The sequence below is a fragment of the Cuculus canorus genome, chromosome 20 (genome assembly GCF_017976375.1).
Source record: "Cuculus canorus isolate bCucCan1 chromosome 20, bCucCan1.pri, whole genome shotgun sequence".
Taxonomy (NCBI): Eukaryota; Metazoa; Chordata; class Aves; order Cuculiformes; family Cuculidae; genus Cuculus; species Cuculus canorus.
Genome location: NC_071420.1, coordinates 5,807,745 through 5,828,799, shown reverse-complemented (window position 1 = coordinate 5,828,799; position 21,055 = coordinate 5,807,745). Strand labels below are relative to the sequence as shown.

The 21,055-nt window shown below is 39.9% G+C and overlaps 1 protein-coding gene across 3 annotated transcripts in view; it reads right to left on the bottom strand.

Annotated features, from left to right (window-relative positions):
* ZZEF1 (zinc finger ZZ-type and EF-hand domain containing 1) overlaps positions 1 to 21,055 on the bottom strand; it is a 52,551-nt gene that overhangs the window by 18,026 nt on the left and 13,470 nt on the right. For 2 of the 3 annotated variants that reach the window (XM_054085055.1, XM_054085056.1), the window contains exons 11-37: positions 20,478 to 20,626; positions 19,842 to 19,953; positions 19,118 to 19,333; positions 18,481 to 18,581; positions 17,986 to 18,155; positions 17,139 to 17,272; positions 16,777 to 16,847; positions 16,211 to 16,325; positions 15,358 to 15,517; positions 14,275 to 14,396; positions 14,085 to 14,195; positions 13,284 to 13,450; positions 12,598 to 12,679; positions 11,781 to 11,982; positions 10,767 to 10,915; positions 10,168 to 10,408; positions 8,506 to 8,585; positions 7,382 to 7,475; positions 6,333 to 6,846; positions 5,823 to 5,987; positions 5,237 to 5,356; positions 4,227 to 4,388; positions 3,414 to 3,543; positions 3,016 to 3,154; positions 2,641 to 2,806; positions 1,672 to 1,934; positions 506 to 678 (exon numbers count right to left, since the gene is read on the bottom strand). In XM_054085055.1, coding sequence (XP_053941030.1) covers positions 506 to 678; positions 1,672 to 1,934; positions 2,641 to 2,806; positions 3,016 to 3,154; positions 3,414 to 3,543; positions 4,227 to 4,388; positions 5,237 to 5,356; positions 5,823 to 5,987; positions 6,333 to 6,846; positions 7,382 to 7,475; positions 8,506 to 8,585; positions 10,168 to 10,408; positions 10,767 to 10,915; positions 11,781 to 11,982; positions 12,598 to 12,679; positions 13,284 to 13,450; positions 14,085 to 14,195; positions 14,275 to 14,396; positions 15,358 to 15,517; positions 16,211 to 16,325; positions 16,777 to 16,847; positions 17,139 to 17,272; positions 17,986 to 18,155; positions 18,481 to 18,581; positions 19,118 to 19,333; positions 19,842 to 19,953; positions 20,478 to 20,626 — 4,308 coding nt within the window. The remainder of the gene's footprint in view (positions 1 to 505; positions 679 to 1,671; positions 1,935 to 2,640; positions 2,807 to 3,015; positions 3,155 to 3,413; positions 3,544 to 4,226; positions 4,389 to 5,236; positions 5,357 to 5,822; positions 5,988 to 6,332; positions 6,847 to 7,381; positions 7,476 to 8,505; positions 8,586 to 10,167; positions 10,409 to 10,766; positions 10,916 to 11,780; positions 11,983 to 12,597; positions 12,680 to 13,283; positions 13,451 to 14,084; positions 14,196 to 14,274; positions 14,397 to 15,357; positions 15,518 to 16,210; positions 16,326 to 16,776; positions 16,848 to 17,138; positions 17,273 to 17,985; positions 18,156 to 18,480; positions 18,582 to 19,117; positions 19,334 to 19,841; positions 19,954 to 20,477; positions 20,627 to 21,055) is intronic. The other variant, XM_054085057.1, reaches the window with a different exon arrangement.

The window sequence follows — 21,055 nt, the reverse complement described above, 5'->3', positions numbered from 1 at the left end:
GGAAAGAAGGTGTCAGTCCTCTGTATTTCACATTTTTCCTTGAATACCAAAACCTTTAATTGGTTAAGAATTTCTCACTGTGTACGTCATAAGCTTCCATAGAGTGAAAATACATTTTTCTTTTCTGCTTGCATCTTGACGCATAAAATTATTAGACTGTAATGGCTTCATACACTGTCTAAAACTGTAGGAAACTCATTCTCCTACCTCAAGAGTGCTAACAACCAGGGGAAATGACAATCTTTTCAGAAAGAATGTCCTTTGCCCCTTCCCTCCAACGCTTTTGTGAATCAGTTGCTTGTAAGAACAAAAGGTGACGCCTTCAGTTTTGATCAACTGGATCTAATAAAATAGAACCACCACCAACTGTTTCCTTGCCCCCAACTTTTGACCTGATATCATTACTACCCATTATTTCAGTTACATGGCCAGAACAGGATGTTTATGCTTCTGAAGAACACACATTTAATTGGTATCAGGGGTTCTGTAAATAACGAGTACCTACATTGCAATGCATAAAAGGGCCTGCGCTTGGTTTCTCTTCTCTTCCCCTCACTGCGTTATCACGAGGATGGCTTTTTGGAGTGCTGTCTGTGGGAGGACTGACTGAAACAGTGTCATTCTCTGAGAAGGATTCGCCTTCTGGTAACATGCCCAGGAGAGCCAAATTTTTCAGACCTGAAAACAAGGAAGTTATAAGAGCTATTTAGCTGTTGAGTGGCAAGAGAGGCCAAAAAGCAGAACCAAAACATTTACAAAGAGAGCTGCAAACTCCTCTCACACACTTCTTTTGAATACCAGCTCCAACAGAAAGATGTTCACTTAATTATGTAGTTCCATTAGATAAAAGTGATGAACAAGCAGTGACATTTTTGACCTCACAAAGATACCATCAGGGTCTAAGTCAATTAATTAAGGAAGTGTTAGAGATACCTCTCAACAGTGTGAATTAGGAAAGGTAATTGTCTTAGCTTCCAATCTTCCGACCACTTAAATATCTATACAACGAAACTGTATGTTAAAACCAAACAGATTAAACAATAAGGATACATAAGGATTTGGTAGTGGAGGTATTTCAGCTGTACTAGAGCTGCTCAAAAAAACTGCCAGTAAACATATTTGAGTCTAGAATTGTTGAAATGTTCAACATAGGTTTCTGGTTTATCACCCTATCTTTTGTAGTGCATCTTAGTTCACAGAAATCCTCATTTCCAGACAAATGGACATCAGCCCGAGAACCTTAACTCACACCACAAATATGGTTAAAAAAGTCTTGCCAAGAGATGCAGAACAAAAAAACATTTTCCACCAAGTTATTTGCTTTCCTCCAAGTCCTTCAGCTGTCAGTGACACGTTAGTAACGGAACACAAAACTAGATTGACTGATCCCTTTCATAACATCCAAGATGGAAAAAAAAACAACTCAAGAGTTGCCAAGTTGTCTTCAATATTTATGTAAGCATAAAACTAATTTTCTCAAGCACCCTATTTTCCATGTTCCAGTGACCCTGAGTGACACCCGTTCCACATTTGCTTTCTCTATAAACAGTTATGCTCAGTGAAGTACACGGTAGCTTCCCCTTTCCTTTGGAAATTTCAAAAGTGAGCAATCACAGACTCCTCTGACACTCGCTAGAACCCATTGTTTCAGTGAAGAAGGGGCTGACTCACCTTTTCCATGCTGCGCTTTCATCAAGCAGTCTCCGATGAGCTGGATGCATTGCTGCTGCAGAGCTCTGGCATGACCGAGGACCTGAGAATCCAGTTTCTCTCCTTCTACTTCCTCCCCATTTGCCAGGTCTGCACTGTAGAGAGTCAAAGCTGCAAACAACAGCCAGGAATAGTTGTGGATGTATGGCTGGATGAGCCTCTGCCGGTCGCTGGTTCGGATGGTCACCATTGGATACACCGTGATGCTGTGAGTGGGCAAGTGACTGAAAGAAGAAGGCATGCAATTTTGAAATGCAGCCACTTTCTTGCTAACTGAGGTAGTCAGTAACACACGATGGGAAACTATGAAAAACCCAACTCATTCCAGAGTCCCACATTATACACCTGCAACTGCCAGAGCCTCACTGACTTCAGCAGTGCTCATTTAACAAAACCTGAACCATCAGGAGAGCTCCTGCTCTAGAAATCCAATTTCTAAAGATCTTTGATGTCAGGCATTGAAGCCTATGTTGTCCAACCACAGCGCTGTTCATTTCTTCTGTCTTCTCATTCTGGGTTGATAATTAACTCTTTTGCAACTTTCACAGCCATGGCTACAAAACAGTTCATAGAATCACAGAATGGTTTGGGTTGGAAGGGAGTGTAAAAGCCCATCCAGTCCCATGGGCAGGTCCCATGGGGAGGGACATCTCCCACTGGATCAGGGGCTCCAAGCCCCATCCAACCTGGCCTTGAACCCTCCAGAGATGGGGCAGCCACCACTGCTCTGGGCAACCTGGGCCAGGGCCTCATAATTGCTCCAAAGTGACTTAAGACTTTCCAGACCACAGAAGCTTTTGCTAAACTGGTCCTAGATGTTCTGACGTCGGCTACAGCCTTGCGGGAAGCGAGGTGAGAACGACTCACACTACTGAGTCACTAATTATTGCTGCCCAAGGAAGTGGAGGAACAAAATTATGCATTTCATACCTCTCAGAGTACTTCTTTGCAGAATAGCATCCATAGCAAAGGTCAAAGTCATCACACACATTGCAGTTCATTCTCCGACCTATGATAACTCCTTGGCAGTGATCACAGGCGTACTCTATGTTAACCATTTCATGGTCATCCTCATGCCCTTCGGGTTTAACTCCGCCTGTAAAAAAGTATTTTAAGATTTCCCTGTGAATCCTTTTTGCTAAAGGATCTTTGCTAAAGTTCATGTTCAGATTAGGAAAATTAAAGCTTAATGTTCCTAAAACGTCTTTTCACTTACAGTCTTTCACTTTACTTTATGTATAATTTAGAAGAGGTTATTTTGCCTTCAAGTATAGGGTTTTAAGGGTTTTTTTAAATGATTCTTACCAAGAAAGCAAGTTTTACACAGGTCCATGTCATTGCATTGCAGACAGCGGTACCGATGCCACGGTGCAATTTCATCACAGCCATCACAGGATATATCAACGTTTAACAGGTCACAGTAACGAGCCACAAACATGTGCATCTGGAGCAATAAATGGACACAATTTTCTTGAGCATTCTCTGACTTCGAGAAAGCTCTTTTTAGTCAGAAAGCAGAACACTATTCCTGACATAAAAAGGATGGGGATCTTTTCATCATTTTAGACATCTGAAGGACTACAGGAAGCCAGGGATTCAACTTATGCAAAATCAGTTTGAGTCAGATTCTTTTCTCTCCTTAAAGTTTTTAATATTCTCTTAATTGCCCCTTTGGCAGATAAATAAGCAAATCAGGTCATCACCTTTCTCTGCTTCTCTGGGTCAGCTTGAGCTATCTTTTCATACCAGGTCTCAAACATTACATCCTGACATTCATCCATCCACTCGCAGTTTTGCTTGTAGTCTGCAATTTCATCTTCTTCACTCCACTGACTGAAACAAAAGCAAGGGCAACATTAAGTTTGAATGCAACTGGGCTTCCCTCTAACATAACTTGGGATACTTTTTTTTTTAAAGAACAAAGGGCTATAAGCATCCTAATAAAACCAGAACAGTGAGAATTCCCTTCCACTGGGTTAATAAATGACCGTACAGCCAGACTTTTGCTTCTTGCCTCTGCAACAATTTCTTATGCACATACCGGGAACATGACACAAAATCAGGAAAACCCACCCTTACAAAACTCCTTTGGGTAATGCCCAGAATGAGAAATGTAATGCCCAGATGAGAAATTTTTAAGTAGTTTTGGCCTTTACATTTGTTCACGTCTAAGAAGTACCACTACTATAAAAATGAAACATGCAGGTGTTAAAACATTTTATATTTATCAAGACAAGAATCAGCATTATCTATCTACCTCCTACACTGCTAACCAAGTGAAATGTTCCAGCAGTAACCAGATTAAAGCTTACATTTTACTAGCTTTTGCACTAGTAAGTAATGCTGCAAAAGTTTTGAAATACTTCAGTTAAGCCCTTGGATACTGGGCCAAAATTCTGCCATACTTGTGAGTAGTATTTTTACTGCTTGTTCCAGCACAAAGTTCAGGAGCCTTTCTTGGTAAAAATGGTATCAGCAGTCAGTACCATGTGAAAGCCGCGTTCTTCCTGACTCACCAGATGACACTGTCATGAATGCTTATGTTCTCCTGCGATGTAGTCATAAGAAGATTTGGTAACTGAATCTCAACAAAGAAGGAAAGATCGCTCGGTTCCCAGCTCATATCCAAAAGGTGAAGGAGAGCTGTCTGCACACAGGATAAGGCAGGAAGCAATGATCTAAATAAAAACAAGACAACAAAGCATGACTGCTGGAACCTAAAGCTGAAATTGCACCTCTGGAGATGAAGAGGAGGACAATCATTCATTTCAGGCTTTACATTAAATTAATGATGTGGCAGAAACTCAGGCTACTAATGCACAAATGTACATAATTTAGCAAGAAGCATGGCCAGCACGATTTGAAATAAAGATGGTATCTGTTATGGATCAGTTGAGAGACAGCTTATGCCATTGCCTGAGCACTAGCAAGAGGCTCTGCCTCTTCTCTGCAGCATAACACTTTCTCGATATCTGCAGGAACTTGTTCTCTTTGAAACCTTTGCCAAGTTCAGTTGAAAGCAGATAAAGGATGTAGAAGTTACCAGCAAGGAAACAGACATTACAGTCACAAAATCCTCATTTCTTTAGGACACCTGGCTATAAATCCCAACAATTCAAATTAGGATGCTACAAAAACATGAGCTTTAACAATAAAGCATGGTTGCAGAATTGTGATATTTATTGTGGCATTGCTCTTGCCAAAGTATTCCACAATACATTTGCTATTTCTAGTATTCTACCATTAAGCTTTAGAAACACATTGCAGAATTAGAACTACAAAATACCATAACAAGTCGAAGTTTTAACACTGATAAATTTATTGTGCTTTACCGCATAGCATTAATACAAAGGTAACTTGGTATTTTTGATCACAAGATCAAGCTTCCTTATTTAGTTCTGTAAATAATGCAAAGTATAGTCAAATTCAAGACATTAAAGAATAAATAATGAGTGACAAGGGAAGAGGTGAGGAAGAACAGAAAAAACTAAATGTTCACATAAGTAATGCAAGCAATGCACTGTACCTGTCACTGATAGCACCAAATCCCTTCACAGCATTCACTAGGAACAGAACGAGCTGATAGTAGGACTCCCGAATCTCTTTATGTAGCTCAGCACCACAGCCTTCCAAGTTTCCAAAGTAGCTAGAAATTAAAGACTCCGTTTAGCAGTTCAGGATTCATTGCTACAGTTTAGGTAGATTCTGCAAACAATCTTTTAACCACTCCCCACAAGCGGAAGGATTACAGAAAGAAATCAACCTAGAACTAGACTGGAACTTAAACTAAAGCAATAACTGAAGACTCCACAATCGTTTTGAATTTGTTTTGTTTTGTCTGGAACTGTAAAGATGTTTTAGGTATCCACACTGTGATTCAACCACATGACACCCAGTGGCATGAACAGCTGTACAAGCAAGTCCCACTTGAAAATAATCATTATTATGCAAGACACACATAGTAGCCTCAAAACTAATCCTCAGGTCCAGTTTTTATTATCCCCTGGATTAAAAACAATAACTTTCTACTGTTTTCAATACACATGACTGGGAGAACACAAGGACCAAGACATTCAATCACACGTCTGAGACTCGTCTAAATAATTACTTACTTTGTAAAATCTTTCTGACAGGCTAGAAGTTCTAAGAGGAAAAGTACACACGGTGGATGAAAACAGTGTGGCTGCCCGAGTGAGTCGAGGCACTGGCGGATTGTCTTGAGCACTTCCACAATACTCTGCCCTTGGGATTTTCTCAAAGCAAGAACCTTTAAAACACTAAGAGCAAAAAACATCTATGAGGACTTCAAAACATTGTGCTTAAGATTACCCAAAGAAATCACAGTTCAAGAGTTTGGTATCTAAATTTTCAGCCCTCTTTCAGCAGTAGTATGCTGGAATGGGGGATAATACATAACAGAATTCAATTAAAGGAAACAGTACTCTCTACATGCCCCTACGTGGCTGTGAATCAATGAAATTTGATACATAAATCTGACAAGTATTGATTTACAAAATTATTTTCAATGCTATCTTACGGATAAAAGGTGATTTATTCCATCTGAAGAGGCGTGAAGACAAGTTTCTGTATGTTGTAACAGGCAACATTTTCAATTTGCTTACCTTTCATGTGAAAGTGATTGATCCTTAATAAAGTCTAGTGCATTTTTCAATATAGGATATTTCTCCTTCACAGTAGGCACAGGTCTTGGCTCTTCCATAGATCGGAAAGACAGCAGCCTTAGTCTTCCACGGCTGAACTGAGATTTTCGTGTGGGAGTGGAAGGAGGTGATGATATCTCTTCTTGCTGTGAAGCTGTATTCTCAGCAGGCTTACTATGAAATGTAGATGCTTCCGTTTGAAGGGGCTCTGGAACTTGTTTAATCTTTGTATCGGGTTGTGTCATTTGAGCCTCGTCTTTTGAAACAGGACGAGCTACTCCATTGGAAGACAATGACTGTGTTGCCTGGAAGTCTGTGTCCACCACAGAACTTTTTCTTTGGCATTTATCACTGACATGCTGCTGGCTATCACCAGTATCTTGGGCTTCCAAACTGTCTGAAGTAGAATCCTTCATTTTTGCTCTTGCAGGCAAAAAATTCAGTAACAAAAGGCTCTTCTGCATACAAAGTTTTGCTGCGGCATAGAAATTGAAAGAGTTATAAGCACAACAACAGAACTCCACAAAGTGATTTATCTTGTTTCTTCTGAGCCAGGACAGCTGGAAAACAATGGTTTTCTTATGATATTGATCATGACACTACCGGTTACTTAATTCTAAATTTCTGAATGCTAAATTGGAATAATCACACTGGACCAAATGAAGCACACAGTAGCCAATGAAAACACATTTTATTCTAATAAGGATCAACCGCTATTCTAACATCAGTTAATTGTGGTAACAAGTATCTACAAAAATAGATGATCAGGATCAGGTGACCCAAGTGAGAGGTCACTCCCTGTAAGATCTTCTCACATACTATTTTCTGCAAAGAACAGCAGAACACAATCCTAGATGATTCATGTAATACATGCTAGTTTATATCATAAGGTATTAAAATGCAAACCCAGGTGCCAACTTACCTTTTACAGTAAAACAACGTCTAAGATTTACAAGGCTGTGCTTTACAGAACTACCCGGAACACATACATTTGGAAAGGTAACACTTACCAAGAGTTTCTGGGTTCACCTCACTGGCTTCTGTGTTCTGCTTCTCCTCAGTATCATTTCCCCTACCCATCAGGGATTTCTGCTTCATTTCCAACTGTGGACAGGATGTTAAAATAGTTAAAACAAGACTCTCCCTGTATATCTATACAACAAGGCAGTATGAAGACTGCATCACATTAAAAAAGAAGCCTTGCTTTTTACCCCCCACCACTCAGGAGAAGATAAACGTCCAGTCATGAGGTAAGTCTCCAAAAGCATCACGCCATCTCCCTAGTGAGTACCTTCAAATGCAAACATCACCCGTCATGCAACAGGTATGATGCAATCACTCATCTTAACGTGCATCTGCACTCATTAAATCTCTACTGCATCACGCCACCAAGAATTCTTGCAGGCAGGGAAGTGGAAGGAGGAGGTGACACGATACTGGAACAGTTCATCCAACCAGCCCACATCTGAAAGGCTCACAGGAGCAGCGCAGAAGTGGGCCATAGACTAAACTAACTGTTCTTGAAGGCTTCATAGTTGTTAGCATTTAGAATCTTCTGCAGACTAGTGAAATCTAAATGAATGTTGACCTTCCACAGCTGCAGGTGATGACGTGGACACCTCTCACCAGCTCTTGAGCTGGCGACACCAGCTCTTGACATTAGGCTTGTGTGTCAAGGAAATTACATGCAAAAAAACCTACTCTCAACTGCAGCCAGTTACTTGCTCACCACAGCACCAACTGTTTCCTTTTCTGTTAGCACTGAATTACTCGGAGAATGATGTTTAAGACAGGTTTCTTTCTATGCTATACTCTAAGGAACTCTAACCGCTATGTAAGAATCTTCCTAATATCACACATCCTTGCTGAAAAATAACACAAACATAACAATTTTGAGTCAAACTCAGTCCTAGATACTCATGAGGACACATCTGGGGCTGAGGGAAGGAGGGGATTGTAAGAATACATTGAAATGTTTAGGTTCAAAGTTGACAAGCAAATATATGTTCTTCCTAAGTGAAGAGAGATGACTTGGGATCACTGCAGAAAAACACGGTTTACTCAACTCCTCAACATCGCATAGTCAAATATTAAGGTAAATCACATTAAAAGACAGCCTCCTGTGGGATCTTACCATCCATATTCTAATGGAATCAGCCAGGGCATATACTTGTGCAAACTCATCACTCAAAGGCACCTTGCCTCCACTGTTGACTGGAAATGAGAGAAAGAAGAGTCCTGTTTATTTACAGCTCCATTTTTACATAACTTGACTACTTAACTAAAATCATGCTAAAGCCTTCCCTTTGTCTCTTAGTCAATACTTGGAATTATGCCTGCAAGAAAAACAGGGAATAAAACCTGCCAACTTTCATATGCTTTAAATACATAAACCGCATCTTGACAGAGTTATTTGCAGTTAAATTATGAGCACCTTTCTCATCTCTTCCCAAAATTGATGCCTGCGGCCATAGAAAATAAACACCTCTCCCTACACATGAAAATATTACTAACACAAACTGATATCAGAATAATGAAATGCTTAGCATTAACTTAAGCCTCTACAGATAGATTTAGTCTCCCATTTTTCCCTTTTTGCTTTATGCTCTGAATTTCTGGAATGGATTTTCAAGACCGATTTACTGAAACTGAAGACCAAAACCTGCCTGAAAATGGCTATGGAGAAAAGGACATTCCTATTCAGGGTCTTCCCTCTCCCGTTCCCCAATTTCTTTATATGTTTTGTCTTTTTCCTTCTTTTCAGCACTGCTTGTACTTCACATCACAGAATCACAAAATGCTGGGTTGGAAGAGGGATTATCTGGTCCAACCTTTTAGGTGATCTATAGTTTAAACGATGGGTCCTGAAATCACTCTGCCCCAGCAATTCCGACAGATGAAGCTATTGACGCAACAGCAGGAGGGATTTTATCCCCTCATTAACATTCCCCTGAGCTACCACCGTTTTCAATATTACTCAGACAATCAGATTAGCTGTCAGACACGGACAAAATGACTCAAGGCAATAACTGCTTTAGTCATCAAGTCAGTCTTTGTGTCAATCATTTTTACCCATAACTTTACAGCTCAAAATGCAAGAGGTGACAGAAAGTGAAAGTCTAAAATGAAACCCTTCAAAACAAAGTAACACCTTATTATCCAGTACTTCAAACATATCAATAGGCTTAATGGAAGGATGGTGTCAGTTAATTCATTCTACCTACTGAAAAATATATAAATTGTAATACAGTGGCCATTAGACAAGTTAAAAGCAAAACATTACCTTTTATTTAACAAAATTAAAACTACACGCTTAAAAAATATGTATTTTGAGGCTGCCAAGGTTGGTTTCCACAGTTTAACATTTTGGGAGGTACTTCACACCTCCTCCACCCCCCAACATATAGAAATATATAGAAGTTGATGCTGGCTTTTTAGGAAAGATACAATGAGAGTGGAAAACTATAAAAGAATGATTAATCACTGGGAGCCACGTTGTGCTGAATTAAAACCCCAGAGGCCATCACTGCTCTCTTTGGGCTTATCCTCACAAGGCTTAGTTTGTGGCTTATTAATGGATGGTTATTAATCCTTTATCTGAAGATAAAAGCATATATTAACAAAAAATAAACACTCTAGGATAAGGCTCACCTAGTCTACCGAAATGATGACTTCTTGATACAGAACACCTTACTTCAAATGTCAGACTAAACTGGATTTTCAAAGTCTATACACTGAAGACGCCTTTTACAAACTTTAACTCTTCATTATTAAGAGAGTCTAATATTAGAGTTACCATATTTTTGAAGCTTCTCATATAAATCTGGAGTGAGATACACCAAAGCAGCAAACGTTGAGTTCACAGCTTGATCAACAGCAGAACCAGCAACTATATCTGTCTTTGGGGTCTGTTTTTTACATGCCTGTATGAGTCCTTTGAAAAGGTCAGATTTTTGCCCACTGAACTCCTGGGCAGGATCTGATTTTGCAAACTCGATGAGAAAGTTACGGCAGTCGTCTTGGTGAAAGCTTCCAGCCTGGAAAGAATGCCAGAAAACATTTATTTTTATATTACCTGAAAAATTGCTGCAGCTCATTTCTCCAGTTAAGTCAACTTGCAGCCTGCCCTAGCGAGAGACATCCCTGCCTGTGGCAGGGGGTGAACTGGAAGAGCTTTGAAGGCCCCTTTCAACCATTCTATGACTCCGTGAAAATGGGAAACTGATAAAAACGCAGAGCAAGTTTCTCCCCTTGATACCTGAATTCAACAGTGCAAGTTATGACAACGGTAGCACAACAGCATATGCTTAAGGACATATCAACAAATTAAGTCTGAATGAAACTGTGCATTACAGCGATTTAATGACAATGAAACGGAAGCAGCAGTGCACAAACCTCTTTTTTATCTTGGTGCAGTCTACTGTCCCGACTGGCTCCCGGCAGCGCCTCAGGACACATCTGGTGCCTGAAGACAGGTTTCCACAGAGGGGAATTAAGAACTGATGTGACTTTCAAAGGAGGCGAATCTGCTTCGCTACCTAATTCTGCAAGAAATTCAGAACAGATGCTTCAGTTAACAAATATTTGCGTTCACTTTTATAGATAAATGAAAATAGGTAATGGAAATAGACCGACTGAGTAATTTAACAAGTCTCTGACTTCTGTTTCTCTAATGTGGTACAGAAAACAAATGCAGCCTTTCTTTAACTCCTCAGTTTGCAAGAGAGTTTAAAACCTTTTTCTCCTAACAATTTGCAATACGTAAGCATGTTCATATTAACAAAGCAAGACAATATTCTATGTTAAGAACACTTCAATTAGTTCCTTAAATTCACAGGTAAGTACCTCCCTAGTTCTCCAAGGTAAGAACTCTTTAACTTTGTGTAACTTCTCTGAAGTGGTGAATGAATTCAGATTTAGGAAGCCAGCTAGAAGTGTTCTGGGTTTGAAACAATAGAACAGACAACTCACTTTCTCTTTCTTTCATAAGGCACCCATCTCACATTTTGTATTACACTTATCTTCAGTAGCCCAAATGCCATGTGTTTAACGTCTGGAATTAACCAAACTTGATTTGGTTGGGCAAACTCTGATACTGCTTCATAAATGTAATTCAGCTCAGCGTGAATATGTTCAGGTGTCCACCTCTTCCTAACACAGATTTCTGACTAAAAGAAAAATCACGGTGTGGTTCTGCAGAACAGTGGTCAGGCTTGCTGCACAGAGCGTAAAAAATGGCTATAGCTCACTGACCAAACTTTGCCAAGCAGCAATACAGCAAGCCTTCCATCCTCAGTCAAGAGGGAAATAGAGAAGGAGCTCTATTTTCACAGGGGATGTGAAATGTAAGGTCCTTGTATCTTCTTTTTATATGGCACCACAACTTCTGGAGCTATTAAGCGCACTCACCTCGGAGCGATTTCAGCGCCATACTTCGGGAAGCCAAGCGCCCCATCAGTCGGGATACAAGAAGCTGTAAATCCAAGCCCCAAGAAACGGCAACATCTGGTAGGCCATAAGCAGTGACGGAAAACTTGTAGCCCCACTCATTATTACTGCTGTCAGAGTGAAAGAGAAACTGCAGCCGTGGGCCAGCCTTAAAGGTCACTTTCTACAGAGCAACAAAACAGTTCATTTTGCCAAATGTACATGACAGGAAGACGTTTCAGGGTAATGAATTTCCTTCAGCAACTGTGATTTCTCAGTATTATGTTCTGTCCATAACAGCTCTTAATTTCCCCCACCATCTGAATGAGAAACCCACAATACTAAAGAGGTAAAACTTGTACTCAACAGCTTAAAGAGGAATCTTATAGATGATTCAGCTTTAGAAGTCGGAGCCATGAAACAATTAGAGCGTCCCGTTTTGAGTGGGTGTCATTGAAGAGAGAGCGCAGCCACAAGAAGCACCACGCTTGTCTCAGGAGGCAAAAAAATCACAAGGGCAGAGTAAGTTCTACCCATGTAGGTACTGGCAATTAAATGATTATTGCTTTTCATTTCGATTGATTGCTCCTTTGATAGCAGCAACAAAGAGGGAATCTTCACTCATTCACTCCCTTTATAGCAGACTTTCTCCCTCACCTCCTGCCCCTTACCTTTGAGAGGGAATACACACACACACAAGGTTGCACACACTCTTTTAGACAACAGGTTTTCAACAAGAATCATAATGATTTCCTAAGATTGGATATATCACTTGGTTCAGAATTTTAAGGGTGCTCACCTTGGGCCACTTCTCAGTGCCAACCTTTGTATCGTAACGAGTTTTTGCACCTCTGGCATCAGTAAACTCCAGGTAATCATACCTGTGAAAATTGCAATTCATTACTTCCAAAGTTACTTTTTAAATTTTGGGGGAAAATGTTTGCTTTTGGACTCTCACAAGAGCAGCATCTCCGTGTACCCTGTCACATCTCTCTGAACCACACCTACACTGCATCACGGGACTGCTAAGGAGTTGATTTCATGTTTCAATGCAACAGTCTCAGCAAACACAGCTGCAGAACTTTCCCAACCCTTCAGAACTGGTAACGGGTGCTAATTTTAACATCTGGCATATGCTGATATGGTACCAAGAGAAAGCCAATAGCTTTGCCTAAAGATGGCAAAATAAATAACCACAAGCACAAAATGGTCAGAGCAATATTACAAAATAGATCAAGGCCAAAGGAAGCAAAATCCATGTGAACAGCACGTCTGTACACTTGCCAGAAGTGGCTTTCAGCACAAGAAGTCACTCAAAACACACCACTATATGGGTGTGTATATCAGGCAAGGACAATGAAGAAACTGAAATGGCGTGCTTGGAGTGCAAGAACACATTGCACTCCAACACCTTTGCACACTGAAACATGAATTGCCCCCCTGCAAATAGATACTGTGATCTAACACGGCACAAGGTTAAATTACCTCCTTTCAGTTTCACATTTGTCATCAAATTCCACCTCAAAGTAAGTTGCCCCATGGCATAGGAAGACTGAGACCTCATGGCAATTATTTTCATAGTTATGAGGGGATTCCATCGTCCACGTTCGCAATACTACAGGTTGTTCTTGCTGCCAGCTTTCCATTTCCATCTGCAGAACAGAAACATATTCTTGAGATACAAACGTAAAGCATTTAAAACAAATAAAAGTTACTACACTAGATTTTTGTGTCTACACTTTCAAATTGCCAGATGTACACACAAGGTGGCATTTAAGAGGTTACAGCACTGATTTAAGCCTGAACTAGTTAAAGACACCCTTGATAATCATGTAAAAAGGCACTTCTAAAGCAAAATTCGTCTACCCAGGAAGGAGACAGCCTCACCTCAGAAGGGGCCTACTAGTCTCGATTATAACAGAGAGCCTGGACGTCTCCAGGACAGACACCCAGACTTTCTTTGCATCACTGCAAGGAATGAAGCTAAAAATGTTGAGCACATGCTATTTTTAATTTATTTTTCTCTTTCATCCTCAGAATCCTTTCATCCTAGACTTTCTGGTCACTTTGCTCATCAGCCTTCTAGGCTGTCTGGACACTTTGCTCTTCTTCTCTATCAGTACAGATACATTTCTAGTCCTTCACTCAGTATTTCATTACATATCCTAAACTTTTAGAAGGTTTCTAGCACTTTTCAAACACGAACCAACAGAATCACCTGAGTTTTCTACGTTTTTCTTGCAATTTTGCTTCCCTGTGCTTAACAGTGCCCGTATCTTCAGTTACCTTATGAGGCTCAGTACAAAGGCTTTTCAGTGGTTCTATCAAAGTGCTGAATCCCTGTAGCAGAGTACAGTACGGAATGTCTAAAGTGCAAAAGTCCAGCAGAAAGATGACCTAGGAGAAAATACAAGTCTCATGAAAATCCACATAACTGTAGCCAGGCCACCCGGACAGAATCCCAACGTTCACTTACCAGCTGACGAGTTGCCATAGCAAAGACAGAGTTACTTATTTTTTCTACTATTGTTTTGCCACTATATTGAGATAAAAGTGACTGCAAAATCGTTCTGATATTTGACAGGAACTGGCCCACATCTAAAGAGAAAAAAAAAAACCCTCTTAATAGCCACTTTATGGATTTGCTACCACAACCTGTTTTATCAAAACACTTGAAGCGCATGGTGATGTGCACAAGGAGGAGAACAGCAGGAAAGGCATCTGCTGCCCCAAGGCAGAGACACTTGAGCAAACAGAGTTCACAAAAGCTTTCTGTGGTATTTCTATTGTGGAAACAAGTCATGCTTATCAACAGTAAATAAAAAAAAGATGAGTGATGACTAGTTTAATCAAATACTCCAAGATTGTTGCGACAATCTCAAGTGTATCCAGTAGCCTTCCTACACAACTAAGAAACCCAGTTTAGAAAAGAAGCAAAGCTAATTGTTTGTAGCTACAGCCTTACGCCATTCTTAATTGTAAGCGAAGAACACAACAAACATTTATATGCAAATAGCATAAATATGAAGTAATTTTACAGAAAATTATACCTCCATTAAGTAGTTGGCCCAATAAACTCTGCACTACTAAGATGCATTAAAAAAAAAGAAACAAAAAGCCCAGAACACTGTAGCAAACCATCACTTAGAAGCGCCCAGCATCTTCAGTGAGCTCCCTTCTTCTTGCTATTACCAACAGCTAGAACATACAGATCACTGCAGAAGATCTTATCAAAATAGGGACCATCTAAAGAAACCAAAATGTTCAAACTAAAGTCTGTAATGGTTTGGGGATTTTTTTTCCCCCCTAGTATCTAACCCCCAAAGCTTACTGAAAATTTTTCTGATTCTTCCAACATAAAATTATCAGTATGGCTAAAATTCTAATTCACTCAATATGCCTTCAAATTCCTTCCTAGAGAGATCAGAAATGCTGTGACAGTTATGAGCATGCCTCGGGCAACCCCAGGTGAACCCTTATCACACTGCTGTCTGCCAGATCACATTTGAAAGCCCTGTATGACACCACATTTAATTCTGTATTCAACCCCAGTACTTACAGTTTTTAAGTATTTCTACTGCAAGATCCTTGGCTGCTTTATCGCCACCCTTAAGCTGCAGGTAGCACCACGAAAGGAGGCTACCCTGAACAGACCAGAATAAGGAAGACAAGACCGTGCCACTCTCTTGCTGTGCAACATCCAGCATCATCATTTCACACTGAAAAATAAAGTAACAAAAGGATATCCTCTTTGCTGCAAAATGACACACAGTGTTTTACTAAGTAAACTGATGGACATTATCCTCCCGCTCACTCCACAAGAAAAATTAAATGCAGCTGACATGCAGCCTCTAACACTATAAAGAAATTTATGTATTTTGTTGTCATAAATCACAGTTTTAAGTAGGAATGGCTACAGATGAGTAACTTGATGTTCCCAGCACATTTTTATTGCACAAGTGAAGGATGCTCCTCCATTTACCTCTCCCTTAGGGGCATGACCAGTTCACACCTCTCAATACGGGACGATCGCTTCTGTTTCCCTGTGTTGACACGGTGCTGTAAAGTATTTTCAATGCTATAGAAATATTCCTTCTCTTACACTTTACTCACTCCACTATTATGAAATATTAATGCTTAAAGGAAAACATTTCAATTGGCTGAAAAACCAAATCCTACAGAATTGAATATGGATCTGGTTTAGCAGTGGACAGGTATGGTTGGATTTGATGATGTCAACGGTCTTCTCCAACCAAACGATTCTGTGGTTCTATGAATAGCCATGAATAGTTTAATCAAGAAGGAGAGGAAAGTTTGTTCTTCAGCACACATTTCAGGCATGCAGCTTGTGTTTGAATGCATACAAAAACACGGCTAAGATGTAGGAGAAGCAACAGCGCAGAGACAGTTACCTCTCTTGCTGCTACCAGCAGCAGGGTATCCATGACTGACAGCGCTTCACTTATGTCAAAATTTGCAGAAATTCCTTTCTCTGGTAACAATAAGAGCCCACCTGGATCCTGATCACTACAAAACAAAGATCTTCTCACTAACCAGTGACAAGCAGCAAAGTTCCAAAATACAAACGGAGTTCTCCTTGTGACAAACCTGTGGAGATCCCACTGCACCATTACTATGAAAATCAAAAGCGTTTGGGTTCTGATGACTCCAAAATGAATAAATCAATACCAGCCACCACCATGGACAAGCAATCACTTAATGAATGGGAAGACGGCACAGGAGAAGCCCATGACCAAGATACTATGGCTTTAGCACCAACTGTCACCCTTGGACAATGTTTTATATAGCTGTTCAGTTAACAAATACGTTAAATAGTAGTCTCTTCTCTTCTACAGCAAGGATAGTTGATTATTTTGGAGAATTATTCTCCAGAGGAATAACACTGCTAAAGAGAATTACTCATGAACTTAACAGATGTGAGCATCAAACAACTGTGTTCAGTTTCAAGACCCCTTACCTGAAGTAGGTACACAAGGACCTGAAGGCAAGATGTACAGATTGCTTATGTTCTTGCTCTGTGATGTTTTTCTAGAAAAGGAAAAAGATTTATTTTTATGACATGTTCTGTTTCCCTCCTCAGTGAGAAAGAATTCTAATTTCTGCGTTCTACTATTCATTTTTGGTAAGAAAGGCAGGGTGAGCTCCTCGTTCTTTGATTTAAGCTGCAGAGAGAGAGAAGGGGAAGGGTAAAAAGAGGCAAAGAAAAACATTACTTAATTGGGACAAAGCAGACAATATTTGACAAGAACTCAGATTAGTGCTCTTTTCTGCATAAAGAAAGCAAGTACTAAACAATCAATTTCTCATGTAATGGTTTACCATCATGGTGAAGAGCTGCTGTCGCCTGGTCTGTCTATCTGGGAAAAAGATTGCTGCTCCACTGAGTAAGGTGTTCTTAACTTCCTCTTTTAGCATTTTCATTGGCATGAAGTTACTGTCCCCCATATCCACTACTGCTCACACAAAAAGGAAACAAAATTACAAGTTGAAATTAATACTCCATCTAATATGTTAGAGGTATAATTGAATTAATTGTGTTACACAGCAATTCCCTATATATACACAGAAAATGTGGGAAACTTTGATTTCTATTTTCTAAAGCTATATTTATTCATTGAGTAAATTAATTCTAGGAACATTAACACTTGACAGCTATCAAAGCTAATAATAAATATAAACTGGTTTATCTCTACCGTGCTTTTAAGGAGACTGTTAGGTAATCAGCAAAATAATTAAACTTGAATAAAGAGGATGCTATCCTACATCTGTTGAAATCTAATGTGTAATTCCCATCCCGTTCACTGGCTCCAGAATCTTCCCTGTGTTTCTGTAAACCTGACAGGCTCCTGTTTATAGGAAATATCAGAAACAAAATGATTTCCTGTAACTGGAATGTTACAGGAATGGATCACGTCCCCTGCTGGTTCAGGCAGGTGACACGTTGCTGTTTCCAGAGCACACATCAGAAAGTTAGAAACCCCTATTATAGGGTCAGGGAAAGTTTCTCTGTGACAGACTAATTAACACACTTTAACTTGAAGAAGAAACAAAGGAACAGGAGCTGACCTGGCCTCTAGGAATAAATACCTTTTCCCAAGTTGTCACTACTGTTACACGCTTGTAAGCCAAAATGGGCAAAACAGTCAATATACTCAATACCAATTACCTTCACACAGATGTCTATAAAGCTCTTCCGCAGCTTCTGTGTGTTTATATGTTTTGCTCTGAGAAATTTCTTGAGGTTTAGCAGTTTTATTGTCTCCAGCAAGTACAGAGAAGCAGCTCTGGAGAAGCTGCAACAGCAGTGTTTGAGCATAGATACATTCTTCCCTTGGGCTGTAAGAAAGGATAAAACAGAAGCAAACACTAGAAAAGAAGCTCTTTTGCCCCAAATAGCTAATGCTGTGAAAGTCTCTGTCTCAGATGGATAAAAAAATACCAAGTAGTGAGCAGATAGTCAAAAGAAGTATAGCTACTGGCTAGATTAATCTACATTTCAAGCTCCTATATAACATTACAGTTAAAAATCCATATGGCAGCAGCAGGAATATATTATTTATGTAAATGAAGTAGTTCAGGAAGAAGTTGCTCCACCTAAACTAAGCATATTTATACATACACATAGATCAGCGCTTCACCACACAGTGAAGAAGTGACTTACTTTTGGTGAAGTTTATTGTAAAAATTCCAGAACAGCTGCAAATCAAGGCCCGTGAAATCTAAAAACGACTTATATTTCAATCCGCTCTCCTTCTGCTGAACCTTAAAAAGGCAAAGAAAAGCTAGGATTGGAAAATTAACTCTAAACAGAACATATTTATAAAAGCAAATCCCTGGGCTTGAAGAACCAGTTTCCTGTAAATTTGCAGCTAACATGAATCCCATGGATATTGCAGCTCATGCTGAAATCTTCCCCTTCATAGAGGGAAATACTGCACAAATATAAAAAAGAGGACATGTTTTTATCTGTGCACCTCTTCCAGCTCTCTCTCTAAGCACTTCTCCCTGTGCAGAGCATCTTTCTCTTGCATCTACTTCACCTAGCATTGTAATAATGCTGAAAAACGGTTCTTAACTCTCTTCTGGACCCAAAACAGGCATATTCCTATTCAACTTCAGTACGTATACACTGAAAAATAGCATTCTGAAACCATATTTCTCTCCACAACATGGATTTAACAGGTGCTAATACCTAGTCACAAGTCTTTGCTTTATCCATTCGTGATTACCCTTACCATAGGCACATTGCTTTTGACAGAGTAAATACATACATAAAAAGAACTAAGAAGTAAAGATACCAGGTCCTGTGCCAGCTGCTGGATGAAATGAAGTGTCTTCAGGAGAAGAGTTGTGCCACAAACAGTATCATCATCAGTATTCCTGCACTGCAAACAGCTCATGCTCCTATTGGGCTCATCTCGCATTGGCCGAAGATAGCCAAGAACACTCAGGCCTTGAACTCCAAGCCGTTCTGCTGTGTCTTGTCTTGTGCACAAGAATTTTATCATCAGGTACTAGAAGGATATAAACAGCACAAGTTTTGGGTTTAAAAGTTAGTACAAATTCGGCTTATGAAAGACACAAGAATATATACATAAAGTGACTGCAGGTGGTGGTGGAGACAAGCCTCTATTCCTGTCCATCTCCCTCAGAAGTTTAAAATATCGAGCCTGAGATCCAGGCTAAATTTGAACTCTCCTCGCTTCCAAAATAGTCACAGTGATGGTTCTGTGACCTGTACAGGCATCTGCAAAGTTCATTAACTCATTATTGGTTCTATTCATTCTGCATGGCTCCACAGCTACAGCATTTCTGCAGGTTAAGTTACCAGCTGTATTCAAAAGCAAGGAGATGATCAATGTGCAACAGAGCAGTTTAACTAGAAGCCCATTGATGTTCACCTTTACGCAGAAGGGTTCTCATTGCACAAGAGTTATGTTTCTCTCAACTGGCATTACACAAAGCACAGAGATGAACCTCTGCCCACTTTGACTGCGCCAACAGACTCTCATGGTTTCTTACCTGGGAAATCCTGCACCGCTGGATTTTGACATCAACTTCATCCCACTCTTCTTCCACTTCAAACCAGCCAACAGGATCATCATCTCCCAAATCATCAAATGGACAACTGCTTCTGTGTATAAAATGTAACAAACTTTGTAAAGACGACATTTAAAGGAATTGCAAAGCTGTCAATATGCTACCAAAATATTTTTAGCATGTTATGGCTACAAAGATGAGAGACAGACAACAGAACCCACATAACCCAAACTCCAGCACATACAAGGTAAGAAAACTAAGGAAACGTTTTCAGTCGCGGTCCCTAATCTCCCCTCACTCTTAAGCAACAGTTCTGAGACAGTAATTTAATAAAGGCTAATTAGCATACAATCTTCCTATTAGTAGTTTCTGTTAGCGATCTGGACCTTACGTAGAAAGTTTGTTATCCCTTTTTAAACCATACTTTGAATCAAGAGGCTGAAAACAACAGCTATAATTTCCTCAAACATCAATTTGAGGCTTTTTAAAATCAAACAAGTAACAATTAAATTGTGATTTTTAAGTCATTTGGAATAATTGTCAGTAGTTCAAGTGGCATTGCAGCAAGGATCATATATACCATTTATTTTCCATGCCTATGGAAAAGCCTAACTATACCTGGTTTTTATAAACTGTTTGAATTCCCGCAGCTTCCATTTGTCGTAGCTTTTGAATCTTTTGAAGTGCTCCTCTGCGTGGAACTTTTCTGAAGTGCTGTTATAGGCAAACACCAGCCCACATTGGGCCCCAATGGCACCTCGTCGGACCTGGAAAAACAAATCCAATGCATTGAAAAGCTGACAATAAAGGAAGGTGCTGCTTTCACCAGCAAAGAGTTAGGGAAAGCAAGTCAGGACTGATAAGGCTGATCTCTGGAACTGCTCTTTCTGCCTAAAGGAAAATGAAACACATTTAGAGAAATGTTATGAAAACTTTTATAAGTCACTGAGCCAGGATCATGCACATGGTCACTATTCACTACATTTCCCACTCTGCCAGCATCCCAGCGTTAGCTGCACCTCCATGTAATGAAGTTTTCTCAAGTTCTCTATGATTTACATGTAAGTAAAACTCCAAAATAACACTAATGCATGACTAATACAATATTTCAACTTACGCAAAGAAAAGATTCTAACTCAACTCTGCCCTTAGGGAAAAGCAAGCCGCCTACTTGAAAAACACAGAGGAACCACATA